The 14,275-nt window shown below is 42.5% G+C and overlaps 1 protein-coding gene across 2 annotated transcripts in view; it reads right to left on the reverse strand.

Moving 5' to 3' along the window:
• Window positions 1-238: 238 nt before the first annotated feature.
• The window catches only part of CCDC13 (coiled-coil domain containing 13), a 42,422-nt gene continuing 28,385 nt past the window's right edge, over window positions 239-14,275 (reverse strand). The window contains exons 10-16 of one of the 2 annotated variants that reach the window (XM_056518856.1): window positions 13,804-14,010; window positions 11,844-11,971; window positions 10,700-10,771; window positions 6,370-6,635; window positions 5,635-5,737; window positions 3,390-3,566; window positions 239-523 (exon numbers count right to left, since the gene is read on the reverse strand). In XM_056518856.1, the coding sequence (XP_056374831.1) occupies window positions 3,401-3,566; window positions 5,635-5,737; window positions 6,370-6,635; window positions 10,700-10,771; window positions 11,844-11,971; window positions 13,804-14,010 (942 nt within the window). In that variant the 3' untranslated portion in view covers window positions 239-523; window positions 3,390-3,400. Of the gene's footprint in view, window positions 524-3,251; window positions 3,567-5,634; window positions 5,738-6,369; window positions 6,636-10,699; window positions 10,772-11,843; window positions 11,972-13,803; window positions 14,011-14,275 lie in introns of those variants that run through there. The other variant, XM_056518855.1, reaches the window with a different exon arrangement.

The raw sequence follows: 14,275 nt of genomic DNA on the forward strand, positions 1-14,275 counted from the left end.
CTGATGAGACTCATAAGTGGGTTGGGGTCAGTTCACACTGCGTGCAGTTTTGCTGTGTTTTCTTATTATGTTGCCGTGAGGATAATTTGACCTATAACCACGATTTGAAGTCTTTAACCCAGTGTTTTTCAAACAGTGTGTCTCCGGCTGTTGCAAAACTACAACTCCCAGCATGCCCGGACAGCCTTTGGCTGTCCGGGCATGCTGGGAGTTGTAGTTTTGCAACAGCTGGAGACACACTGTTTGGAAAAGACTTCTTTAGGCTGTGCTAACAAATGAATTTTTACTGCATTTTGGCTGCTCTTTAATGTGATTTTACAAAATTGCTGTAAAATTGACACATTTTTACCACAATTTGCATAATTTTTGCGGCAATTCTAGAGTAAAAGCAAAAAAAAAAAAGATAATCCTACCAGTACTTATCAGCTGCTGAAGTTGAGTTGTTCTTTTCTGTGGGGGGCTATGGGGATTTGCTCCTACTCTGGACAGTTCCTGACATGGACAGAGGTGTCAGCAGAGATTACTGTGGTCAGACAGAAAAGGAAAACTAAACTTCAGCAGCTGATAAGTACTGGAAGGATTAAGATTTTTTAATAGAAGTAATTTACAAACTTCAGTTTATAAGAAAAGAAGAAAAAATTTTTTTTTTTTTTACTGGAATACCCCTTTAAGTAGGGAATGTTCTCTGATGGTCTATATACAGGTACACTATCCGGTGCATATTTGATGCTGCAGATTTACATTAAAATCTGCAGCATAAAATCTGCAGCTTCGAATTTGCAGCATCAAATATGCGCAGCATCCTTTCCGTGTAAATAGACCCTTAGGAAAAAAAATCTTAATCCTTCCAGTACTTATCAGTTGCTGAAGTTGTTCTTTTCTGTCTGACCACAGTGCTCTCTGCTGACACCTCTGTCCATTTTAGGAACAGTCCAGAGCATCAGAGGTTTGCTATGGAGATTTGTTCCTGCTCTGGACAGTTCCTAAAATGGACAGAGGTGTCAGCAGAGAGCACTGTGGTCAAACCGGAAAGAACTACACAACTTCAGCAGCTGATAAGTACTGGTAGGATTAAGATTTTTTTAATAGAAGTAATTTACAAATCTGATTAATTTTTTGGAGCCAGTTGATATGAAAAATAAATAAATGTTATTTTCATGGAATACCCCTAAAACAGTGTGATTATTCTGATCACATGACCTAGTTACAGTAGTGAACCACATGGATGCAGCTGTGCTGGAATGAAACAGATGGTGCTGTAGGACTACTTATGGTGAGTGTGCATAATAGAGGGGGGAAAAGACCCACAAACAAACCCGGAGTGCTTCTTTAACCGAGAATACATAGACAATAGACATTTATTCATTAAGGCCCCCTCCCACGCATTTTACTTTTTTTTTAGGGGGTTTCTTTATGAAGGAATCTTTAAAGAGAACTATTTGGAATTGTGGATAAAGGTGAAAAGAGAAAACTAGATCTTATAAGAGAGAAATGTTTATTTATTTATTTAAAATGTACTATTTTTTTATTTTATTTTATTTATTATTTTATAGAAATTATTTTTAATAAAATTATTTGAAACTCTTTTTTTTGGGGTATATTTAAAATTTGGTTCTATTTATTTAAAAAGTATTTATTTTTTATTTATTATTTTTAAATAAATAATTTTTTTTATCAAAATTATTTGAAACACTTTTTTTGGTTCATATTTTTGGTTTTATTTAAAAAAAAAAAATAATAAACATTATAATTGGAAATATTGTATCAATTTCCTTCTACACAACACAGATAAGAAGCGTTGGCAGTGCGGGAATAGCGCCCGGTCTGTAATAAACCGTATAATCGCCATCTAGAGGTTTATATTTACTGCTGCCACTAAAGCACATGATGTATTATCTGGACCTTATATCTGGGGAATTTACACCAATATATAGAATAAATAAAACCAACATTATTATAGAATTGCAACAATACCGGCTCCCTAATAGATGTCAGTTTTTGAAGGTATAGGCCATGTTCTCACACCGTAAAAAACAAATACAGCCATATATATTTTTTATTTTTTAACAACTTTTTAAGTTAAATTGGATGAATTAGGCATAAATAAAATACGGCTGTATTTTTACGATGTGTGAACAAGGCCATAAGATCTGGTACTAACCCCGAACGGATTTGCCGCACCTGCGATTCTCTAATACAGTGTTTTCTAAACAGTGTGCCTCCAGCTGTGGCAAAACTACAACTCCCAGCATGCCCGGACAGCCAACGGCTGTCCGGGCATGCTGGGAGTTGTAGTTTTGCAACAGCTGGAGGCACACTATTTGGAAAACACTGCTCTAATACATTACAGTAGTATGTAATGATACCCCTTGTCCCTGAGGGAATGGAGTGTCAGTGACATCAGCATCTGAACCGCACAAGTTGTGGACATCGGTATCTGAACGGCACAAGTTGTGGACATCAGTATCTGAACAGCACAAGTTGTAGACATTGGTATCTGAACGGCACAAGTTGTGGACATCAGCATCTGAACGGCACAAGTTGTGGACATCAGTATCTGAACGGCACAAGTTGTGGACATCAGTATCTGAACAGCACAAGCTGTGGACATCAGTATCTGAACGGCACAAGTTGTGGACATCGGCATCTGAACGGCACAAGTTGTGGACATCAGTATCTGAACGGCACAAGTTGTGGACATCGGTATCTGAACGGCACAAGTTGTGGACATCAGTATCTGAACGGCACAAGTTGTGGACATCAGTATCTGAACAGCACAAGCTGTGGACATCAGCATCTGAACGGCACAAGTTGTGGACATCAGTATCTGAACGGCACAAGTTGTGGACATCGGCATCTGAACGGCACAAGTTGTGGACATCAGTATCTGAACGGCACAAGTTGTGGACATTGGTATCTGAACGGCACAAGTTGTGGACATCAGTATCTGAACGGCACAAGTTGTGGACATCGGTATCTGAACGGCACAAGTTGTGGACATCGGTATCTGAACGGCACAAGTTGTGGACATCAGCATCTGAACGGCACAAGTTGTGGACATCAGTATCTGAACGGCACAAGTTGTGGACATCAGCATCTGAACGGCACAAGTTGTGGACATCGGCATCTGAACGGCACAAGTTGTGGACATCAGCATCTGAACGGCACAAGTTGTGGACATCAGCATCTGAACGGCACAAGTTGTGGACATCAGCATCTGAACGGCACAAGTTGTGGACATCAGCATCTGAACGGCACAAGTTATGGACATCGGCATCTGAACGGCACAAGTTGTGGACATCGGTATCTGAACGGCACAAGTTGTGGACATCGGTATCTGAACGGCACAAGTTGTGGACATCAGTATCCTAAGTGCCAGGGGCTTTCACCTTCTGGGACACTAGAGGGCGCTGCGCTCCTGCTTGTGCTGCCGCAGAGCTTGCAGGAAGATCTGCTTGACCTGGGTGATCATGTCGTGGTAGAGCCGCAGGTCGTCCTCCTTGGTCTTCAGGGCGTTCTTTAATGTGGTTTTCAGAGCTTCGTTCTCATCTACTTGAATGGCGAGTCTGGAATACAGAAGTGGAGTACTGAAGGTTTATTGGCATCTGGTAACGTGATGGTGCATTACTAGGCGTGATTTCTGGGACCCTACAATCCTGAGAATATAGGGGTCGCAGCTCTGATTACCCTTCACTCTTTTTTTCCCTGAGCGAAGCAAAGGGAATGGGGCGGTGCTGTAATTTCCTGTAGAGCTGGTGGCCATGTGTGGCACTGCCGCCCTCACCTGTGGCCCCTATAATGTCACAAACACTGGGGGCCCCAGAGGTCAGACCCCCACCGATCATAAAGTAATGGCATAGCCTACTGACAGAGGTAGGACTATTGGTGGGACTATTACAACACATTTTTTTCTGCTGTTCCATCTGTTCTTGGGAAAGCTGGGTGACAACTAATATGTCCGCCATATAATATAGCTTTTTCAAACGTTTGAATGACATACGGTACCTTAAAAATGTCCTGCACAGGGTGACAGATTCCTAAAGGGGTATTCCAGTAAAAAACATTTATTTTTTCATATCATCTGGCTCCAGAAAGTTAAACAGATTTGTAAATTACTTCTATAAAAAAAAAAAAAATCTTAATCCTACCAGTACTTATTAGCTGCTGAAGTTGAGTTGTTCTTTTCTGTCTTATCCACAGTGCTCTCTGCTGACACCTCTGTCTGTCTCAGGAACTGTCCGGAGCAGGAGAGGTTTGCTATGGGGATTTGCTCCTGCTCTGGACAGTTCCTGACATGGACAGAGGTGTCAGCAGAGAGCACTGTGGTCAGACAGAAAAAAAACTCAACTTCAGTAGCTGATAAGTACTGGAAGGATTAAGATTTTTTTTAATAGAAGTCATTTACAAATCTGTTGAAACTTTCTGGAGCCAGTTGATATGAAAAAAAAAATTTTTTTTTACTGGAATACCCCTTTAAGTGTTTATAGGGAATGTTCTCTGATGGTCTATATACAGGTACAATATCCTGCGCATATTTGATGCTGCAGATTTACATTGAAATTATGCTGCAGCTTCGAATTTGCAGCATCAAATATGCGCAGGATCCTTTCCGTGTAAATAGACCCTTAGGATACATTCACACATTACCCTGTACTACAGTTATACATTTAAGGCAATGCTTCCTAAACCAGGGTGCCTCCAGCTGTTGCAAAACTACAACCCCCAGCATGCCCGGACAGCCGTTGGCTGTCCGGGCATGCTGGGAGTTGTAGTTTTGCAACATCTGGAGGTCCGCAGGTTGAAGACCACTGGTATTGGAGGTTATACTCACCTGTCCCTGCCGCTCCGGACCGTCACCGCTCGTCACTGCTGCCCTGGATGTCGCCTTTATCGCTGTCGCCGCGTCCCCGTGATGTCCCCGACGCTCCGTCAAGGCCTCTGCTTCCCCGGCATCCTCGCTCTCCGTCGCCGCCATCACGTTGCTACGCACGGCGCTCCTATTGGATGACGGGACGGCGTGCGCAGCGGCGTGATGACGACGATGGAGAGCGCCGACGATGCAGGGGATCCCGAAGAGGACGCGCCGGAGCCCCGAGGACAGGTAAGTGATCGTCAGCGGACCACACGGGGCACCGTAAACGGCTATCCGGTGGCAGCTGAAGCAGTCTGCGCTGCAGGATAGCCGTTTATGCGATGGCCCCGACATACAAAAGCATCGTATGTTGATGCTGCCTTCAACATGCGATGGCCTCTGAGAGTGATCGTATGCTGAAATGATCATATGTCGGGGCTAGAGATGAGCGAACTTACAGTAAATTCGATTCGGCACGAACTTCTCGGCTCGGTAGTTGATGACTTATCCTGCATAAATTAGTTCAACTTTCAGGTGCTCCCGTGGGCTGGAAAAGGTGGATATAGTCCTAGGAGACTCTTTCCTAGGAATGTATCCACCTTTTCCAGTCCACCGGAGCACCGGAAAGCTGAACTAATTTATGCAGGATAAGTCATCAACTGCCGAGCCGAGAAGTTCGTGACGAATCAAAGATGTGGGAGTTGTGGTTTTGCAGCAGCTGGAGGCACCCTGGTTGGGAAACACTGATTTAAGGTGTATCCCCGCTGCCGGCGCAGACTTACTCTGTCCGGAGTTCCTCTATCTGTGTCTCCAATGGGACGTAGGATGAGAGGTCGCTCATTTCGTTGACATTCAGAAAGTGTCTGGAGTTGCTGAGAGACTGAGCTGCGGAGAGAAAACGAGGTGATAGGGGGAGACACATTTCATCCATTACAGCATGGTAAGACACTGAACCAGCAGGGGGCGTCAGGAAGACTTTAGAGAGCCTGCGAATGCAGGTCACTCGTATGTGTAATAGTCTGCTCCCTCTGGTTAAAAGGGGTACTCCGGTGAAAAACTTAAACAGATTTGTAAATTACTTCTATTAAAAAAATCTTAATCCTTCCAGTACTTATTAGCTGTGGAATACTACAGCGGAAATTCTTTTCTTTTTGAAACACAGAACTGTCTGCTGACATCACGAGCACAGTGCTCTCTGCTGACATCTCTGTCCATTTTATGAACTGTCCAGAGCAGCATATGTGTGCTATGGGGATTTCCTTTTACCTTGGACAGTACCTAAAATGGACAGAGATGTGAGCAGAGAGCACTGTGCTCATGATGTCAGCAGAGAGCTCTGTGTTCCAAAAAGAAAATAATTTCCTCTGTAGTATTCAGCAACTAATAAGTACAGGAAGGATTAAGATTTTTTTAATAGAAATAATTTACAAATCTGTTTAACTTCCTGGCACCAGTTGATTTTAAAAAAAAGTTTTCCATCGGAGTACCCCTTTAATGCACATATGGAGTGAACGTACCGGCTTTGCCACGTGCAGACAGCTTCTGTGTAGTGCCGCTCCTGCCTGCCTCCATTTTCAGCTTCTCCAGCTGCTGTTCCAGCAGGACCGAGCGTTTCCTCTCCTCCTGAAGCTTCTTCTCGGCCTCCAGGACCTTTGCGCTGTTCTCCTCCACCCTCTTCTGCAGAAGTGACACAAACTCCAACAAGCGGTCGCGTTCCACCTCTGCGGCCTGACACAGCGCTCTGTACTCTGCTGCCTGGGTCTGCCAAACCCGGAGCTCCGAGCTGTCACATCAGAGACCAAGGATTCAGTTACAGCTTGGCACATCATCATGTGTACTAGTAATGTCTACAATATCATCATGTGTACTAGTAATGCCTGCAGTATCATAATGTGTACTAGTAATGTCTACAATATCATCATGTGTACTAGTAATGTCTACAATATCATCATGTGTACTAGTAATGCCTGCAGTATCATAATGTGTACTAGTAATGTCTACAATATCATCATGTGTACTAGTAATGTCTACAATATCATCATGTGTACTAGTAATGCCTGCAATATCATCATGTGTACTAGTAATGCCTGCAGTATCATCATGTGTACTAGTAATGTCTACAATATCATCATGTGTACTAGTAATGTCTACAATATCATCATGTGTACTAGTAATGTCTACAATATCATCATGTGTACTAGTAATGTCTACAATATCATCATGTGTACTAGTAATGTCTACAATATCATCATGTGTACTAGTAATGTCTACAATATCATCATGTGTACTAGTAATGCCTGCAGTATCATCATGTGTACTAGTAATGTCTACAATATCATCATGTGTACTAGTAATGTCTACAATATCATCATGTGTACTAGTAATGTCTGCAGTATCATCATGTGTACTAGTAATGCCTGCAATATCATTGTGTACTAGTAATGCCTGAAATATCATCATGTGTACTAGTAATGCCTGAAATATCATCATGTGTACTAGTAATGCCTGCAATAACATCATGTGTACTAGTAATGCCTGCAATAACATCATGTGTACTAGTAATGCCTGCAATAACATCATGTGTACTAGTAATGCCTGCAATATCATCATGTGTACTAGTAATGCCTGCAATATCATCATGTGTACTAGAAATGCCTACAATATCATCATGTGTACTAGTAATGCCTGCAATAACATCATGTGTACTAGTAATGCCTGCAATATCATCATGTGTACTAGTAATGCCTGCAATATCATCATGTGTACTAGTAATGCCTGCAATATCATCATGTGTACTAGTAATGCCTGCAATATCATCATGTGTACTAGTAATGCCTGCAGTATCATCATGTGTACTAGTAATGCCTGCAATATCATCATGTGTACTAGTAATGTCTACAATATCATCATGTGTACTAGTAATGCCTGCAATATCATCATGTGTACTAGTAATGTCTACAATATCATCATGTGCACTAGTAATGTCTACAATATCATCATGTGTACTAGTAATGCCTGCAATATCATCATGTGTACTAGTAATGCCTGCAATATCATCATGTGTACTAGTAATGCCTGCAATATCATCATGTGTACTAGTAATGCCTGCAGTATCATCATGTGTACTAGTAATGCCTGCAATATCATCATGTGTACTAGTAATGTCTACAATATCATCATGTGTACTAGTAATGCCTGCAATATCATCATGTGTACTAGTAATGCCTGCAATATCATCATGTGTACTAGTAATGCCTGCAATATCATCATGTGTACTAGTAATGTCTACAATATCATCATGTGTACTAGTAATGCCTGCAATATCATCATGTGTACTAGTAATGCCTGCAATATCATCATGTGTACTAGTAATGTCTGCAGTATCATCATGTGTACTAGTAATGTCTACAATATCATCATGTGTACTAGTAATGCCTGCAATATCATTGTGTACTAGTAATGCCTGCAATATCATCATGTGTACTAGTAATGCCTGCAGTATCATCATGTGTACTAGTAATGCCTGCAATATCATCATGTGTACTAGTAATGCCTACAATATCATCATGTGTACTAGTAATGCCTGCAATATCATCATGTGTACTAGTAATGCCTGCTATATCATCATGTGTACTAGTAATGCCTGATGAAGCTGCGCATGCGCAGCGAAACGCGTTGCATCTAATAAATCCATTGATTTTACTTGGCTGCCTGACGGTTCCTCTCTGCGCCAGACAAACTCCTGACTCCCTGGTCTTTCGGTTTTGATTTTACTCTTACCCAGGAGGGCTGCAGTGGACCTTCTTCCTTACTTCTTCTGCACTTTACCTTGTTGTGTGTGGGCGCACAACCAACTTTGGTAAGCGGCTTGGGAATTACCGTCCCCTACCCCCACCTACAAGATCTACTGATCCCGCACATGAGGCGCCTTCCTCCCTCTCTCTAGTACACATGATGATATTGTAGACATTACTAGTACACATGAATATCATCATGTGTACTAGTAATGTCTACAATATCATCATGTGTACTAGTAATGCCTGCAATATCATCATGTGTACTAGTAATGCCTGCAATATCATCATGTGTACTAGTAATGCCTGCAATATCATCATGTGTACTAGTAATGTCTGCAATATCATCATGTGTACTAGTAATGCCTGCAATATCATTATGTGTACTAGTAATGCCTGCAATATCATCATGTGTACTAGTAATGCCTGCAATATCATCATGTGTACTAGTAATGCCTGCAATATCATCATGTGTACTAGTAATGCCTACAATATCATCATGTGTACTAGTAATGCCTGCAAAATCATCATGTGTACTAGTAATGCCTGCAATATCACCATGTGTACTAGTAATGCCTGCAGTATCATCATGTGTACTAGTAATGCCTGCAATATCATCATGTGTACTAGTAATGCCTACAATATCATCATGTGTACTAGTAATGCCTGCAATATCATCATGTGTACTAGTAATGCCTGCAGTATCATCATGTGTACTAGTAATGCCTGCAATATCATTGTGTGTACTAGTAATGCCTGCAATATCATTGTGTGTACTAGTAATGCCTGCAATATCATCGTGTGTACTAGTAATGCCTGCAATATCATCGTGTGTACTAGTAATGCCTGCAGTATCATCATGTGTACTAGTAATGCCTGCAATATCATCATGTGTACTAGTAATGCCTGCAGTATCATCATGTGTACTAGTAATGCCTTCAATATCATCATGTGTACTAGTAATGCCTGCAGTATCATCATGTGTACTAATAATGCCTGCAATATCATCATGTGTACTAGTAATGTCTACAATATCATCATGTGTACTAGTAATGCCTGCAATATCATCATGTGTACTAGTAATGCCTGCAATATCATCATGTGTACTAGTAATGTCTACAATATCATCATGTGTACTAGTAATGTCTACGTCTTCATCTGTACTAGTAATGTCTACGTCTTCATGTGTACTAGTAATGTCTACAATATCCTGTCTACTAGTAATGCCTGCAATGTCATCATGTTTACTAGTAATGCCTGCAATATCATCATGTGTACTAGTAATGCCTGCAATATCATCATGTTTACTAGTAATGCCTGCAATGTCATCATGTTTACTAGTAATGAGTACTAACAGTGCCTGTAATTTATCCATGTGTATTAGTAATGCCTGCAATGTCTTCATGTGTACTAGTAATGCCTACAATGTATTTATGTGTATTAGTAATGCCTGCAATGTTTTCATGCCTATAAGTAATGTCTGACATGTCATCATGGATGTACTAGAAATGCTTGGCATGGTGTCATGTGTGAACTACTACTTTTACTTTAGGCTTATGCAGTGTTAAAGGGGTACTCCGGTGGAAAACGTTGTTTTTTTTTTTTGTTTTTTTTTTAATCAACTGGTGCCAGAAAGTTAAACAGATTTGTAAATTACTTCTATTGAAAAATCTTAATCCTTCCAGTACTTAATAGTGGCTGTATACTACAGAGGGAATTATTTTCTTTTTGGATTTCTCTTCTGTCACAGTGCTCTCTGACCACAGTGCTCTCTGCTGACACCTCTGTCCATGTCAGGATCTGTCAAGAGTAGGAGAAAATCCCCATAGCAAATATATGCTGCTCTGGACAGTTCCTGACATGGACAGAGGTGTCAGCAGAGAGCACTGTGGTTGTGACAGACAAGAAATCACAAAAAAAAGAATTTCCTCTGTCGCATACAGCCGCTAAAAAGTACAAATCTGTTTAACTTTCTGGCACCAGTTGATTTGAAGAAAAATAAGTTTTCCACCGGAGTCCCCCTTTAATGTGAAGGTCCCTGTCAGTGCTCTACCTGCGAGGTGAGGCTCCTGTGCTGATTACTGGCGCTGGCTCTACTAGTTCATGTCCCAGTTTTGATACCGTCCTGGATTGAAGGATAAAATGAAAGGAGATATAAATAACGTAATATATAAAACGTCTCATACAGAAGCGATTGGAACATTTTCTTTTAGCTCTGAATGGTGTTTTTATTTTACTGAATGAGGATTCACTGACTGCTCCACAAAGTTACAATAGTGACCCCTGTAGGATTATATGAGGAACTACAGGCAGGTCCAGTGCTGGCATCTCTGAGGAACAAGACACGAGACAGTAGTGATGGATACAAGTGTGAATAATAGTGAATACTGCAGTATCTATCTATCTATCTATCTATCTATCTATCTATCTCATATCTATCTATCTATCTATCTATCTATCTCATATCTATCTATCTCATATCTATCTATCTATCTATCTATCTATCTCATATCTATCTCATATCTATCTATCTCATATCTATCTATCTATCTATCTATCTATCTCATATCTATCTCATATCTATCTATCTCATATCTATCTCATATCTATCTCATATCTATCTATCTCATATCTATCTCATATCTATCTCATATCTATCTCATATCTATCTATCTCATATCTATCTATCTCATATCTATCTATCTCATATCTATCTATCTCATATCTATCTATCTATCTATTTCATATCTATCTCTCTCATATCTATCTATCTCATATCTATCTATCTCATATCTATCTATCTATCTATTTCATATCTATCTATCTATCTCATATCTATCTATCTATCTCATATCTATCTATCTATCTCATATCTATCTATCTCATATCTATCTATCTCATATCTATCTATCTATCTATTTCATATCTATCTATCTATCTCATATCTATCTATCTATCTCATATCTATCTATCTATCTCATATCTATCTATCTATCTCATATCTATCTATCTCATATCTATCTATCTATCTCATATCTATCTATCTATTTCATATCTATCTATCTCATATCTATCATCTATCTATCTATCTCTCTCATATATCTATCTATCTCTCTCTCACCAGAATAAGAACGCTGCAGTGTGCCGTTATGTATGACCATCATGTAGTGCCCGTTCTGTGGGGTGTAACATGTTACCTGGCTGAGTTGAGGGAGTCCCCGCTGTCTGACAGGGACCGCACAGGGGCCAATCTCTCAGGTCTCTTCCCTTCTGCTGTCTTTTCGGTGTCAAAGCTTTTACTTCTAAGCTGCCTTTCAGGGGGGCTCTGTCAGCAAAGGAAAAAAAATCAACATGAGTCAAACAATATACATAACAATCCCCCCGATACAATTAGAGATGGAACCTGCACATATACATGATGCAAACAATATATGGTATATAGGGATCAAACCTCCCAACCAAACCCCCCCCCCCCCCCCCCCCCCCCGGAAACACTGACGCCCCCTCCCCCAAAACCCGCCAGCACCAGAAATATTGGCGTTTTAGATTCCGGGATCAACTTAGAGGGTTAATATAGGGCACATGCCCAATTACTGCTGCCTGGTACTAGCGGTGAGTCCTGGCTCCTGCAATCGCTTTATCACCTTAATGGTTGTCATTTCACATTAACATATTCCTGCCCATTAGGCTTCTTTCACACTGCCATTAGTACACCGCGGTGTGATGGCCGTCGGGAGAGCCGGGCAGAATAGCGGGAAAAAATTACTGCTTCTGCCATCTTTTTCTCCCGCTATTCCCATCAGAAAACAACGGCGCCCGGAGGCCCCCATAATAGTAAATAGGAGCCGCTGGGACCCTACGTTGCCTGTTGCTATCAGTCATGAGAACGGCCGTTAAAGGGTTACTCCGCTGCTCAGCGTTTGGAACAAACTGTTCCGAACTCTGGAGCCGGCAGCTCTTGACATCATAGCCCCGCCTCATCATGCCGTCATGCCCCGCCCCTCAATGTAAGTCTATGGGAGGGGGCGTGAAACGCCCCCTCCCATAGACTTGCATTGAGGGGGCGGGGCGTGACAGCATGAGAGGGCAGGGCTATGACATCACAAGCTCCCGACGTCGGCTCCAGCATTCGGAACAGTTTGTTCCAAACGCTGAGCAGCGGAGTAACCCTTTAAGGTCAGAAAAAAATAAATAAAAATACTTTGACGGCCGTTCTCGACGGGGAACAACGGGCAGCGTGAAACGGACCTTACATAATATAACATCGGGTGGGAAAGGGTTAAAGTGTACCTGTTACTTTAAAAAAACTTTTGACATGTCAGAATTTAGCAGATCACTTCTTTTTTATCCACAAGTTTCTTTAAAAGTGAAAGAAGCGATCTGATTGGTTGCCATGGGCAACTGCACCAATCTTCCTCTGCACAGATGTTGATAAATCTCCCCCTTAGACCCCGACCACTCATAACTTCATCAAAAGTTGTTTTTTTAAAGCGGTAGTGACCATTTAAGCCATGACTTTCAATTAAAGGGGTACCAAACGCTGAGCAGCGGAGAACAAACTGTTCAGAACGCTGGAGCCGGCAGCTTGTGATGTCATAGCCCTGCAATCTCATGACATCACACCCCCACCCCCTCAATGCAAGTCTATGGGAGGGTGCGTGGCAGCCGTCAAGCACCCTCCCGTAGACTTGCATTGAGGGGGCGGGGCTTTGACGTCACGAGCTGCCGGAGCCGGCTCCAGCGCTCGGAACAGTTTGTTCCAAACGCTGAGCAGCGGAGTACCCCTTTAAAGGAGATATCCAGTGCTGAACAACTTATCCCCCATCCTAAGGATAGGGGATAAGTTTCAGATCGCGGGGGGTCCGACCGCTGGGGCCCCCTGCTATCTCCTGTACAGAGCCCCGACAGCCTGCGGGAAAGGGGCGTGTTGACCACCGCTCGAAGCGGCAGCTGACACGCCCCCTCAATACAACTCTATGGCAGAGCCGGAACGCTGCCTGCGGCAATCTCCGGCTCTGCAATAACGATGTATTGAAGGGGAGTGTCAGCCGCCGCTTCGTGCGGTGTCGACACCCGCTATCTGGCCAGCGAGCCGGGGCCCCGTACAGCACTGGACTACCCCTTTAAGTGGAAAATGAGGGGGAATGAGGGTCTCACCTTCAGCGTCAGCTGTCGCACCTCCTGCTCCAGCTCCTTCACCTTCGCCTCCCTCTCGGCCACCATTTGCGTCAGCTGGGACACCAGGGAGTTCTGCTTCTGGGTCTCGCTGTTCACCTGCAGGTTCAGGGTTTGCTGGGAATGTTTGTGCGTCTGCTCCTGCTGGCTGAGACGGCCTAAAATCTCTTGTAAGTTCTTCTGCTGGCTCTGGAAGGAACACGCAATCCGCTATTATACGTACAGGACGCCGTAGGTTCTCATTGTGCATGTAACATAGTTAGATGGTTTGTGAAGGCAACAAGTTCAGCTGAAAACCCTTCAGTGCAGGGCCAGAGATGATGTTTGTATTTAAAGGGTTACTCCACCGCCAGGCATCTTATCAAAAGCATAGGGGATAAGATGTCTCGGCGGGACCCCTGTGATCTTATGAATGGAGGGGGCGTAGTGTGACATCATGACCACTGCCGCCAGA

The sequence above is a fragment of the Hyla sarda genome, chromosome 5 (assembly GCF_029499605.1).
Source record: "Hyla sarda isolate aHylSar1 chromosome 5, aHylSar1.hap1, whole genome shotgun sequence".
In the NCBI taxonomy this organism is placed as follows: domain Eukaryota; kingdom Metazoa; phylum Chordata; class Amphibia; order Anura; family Hylidae; genus Hyla; species Hyla sarda.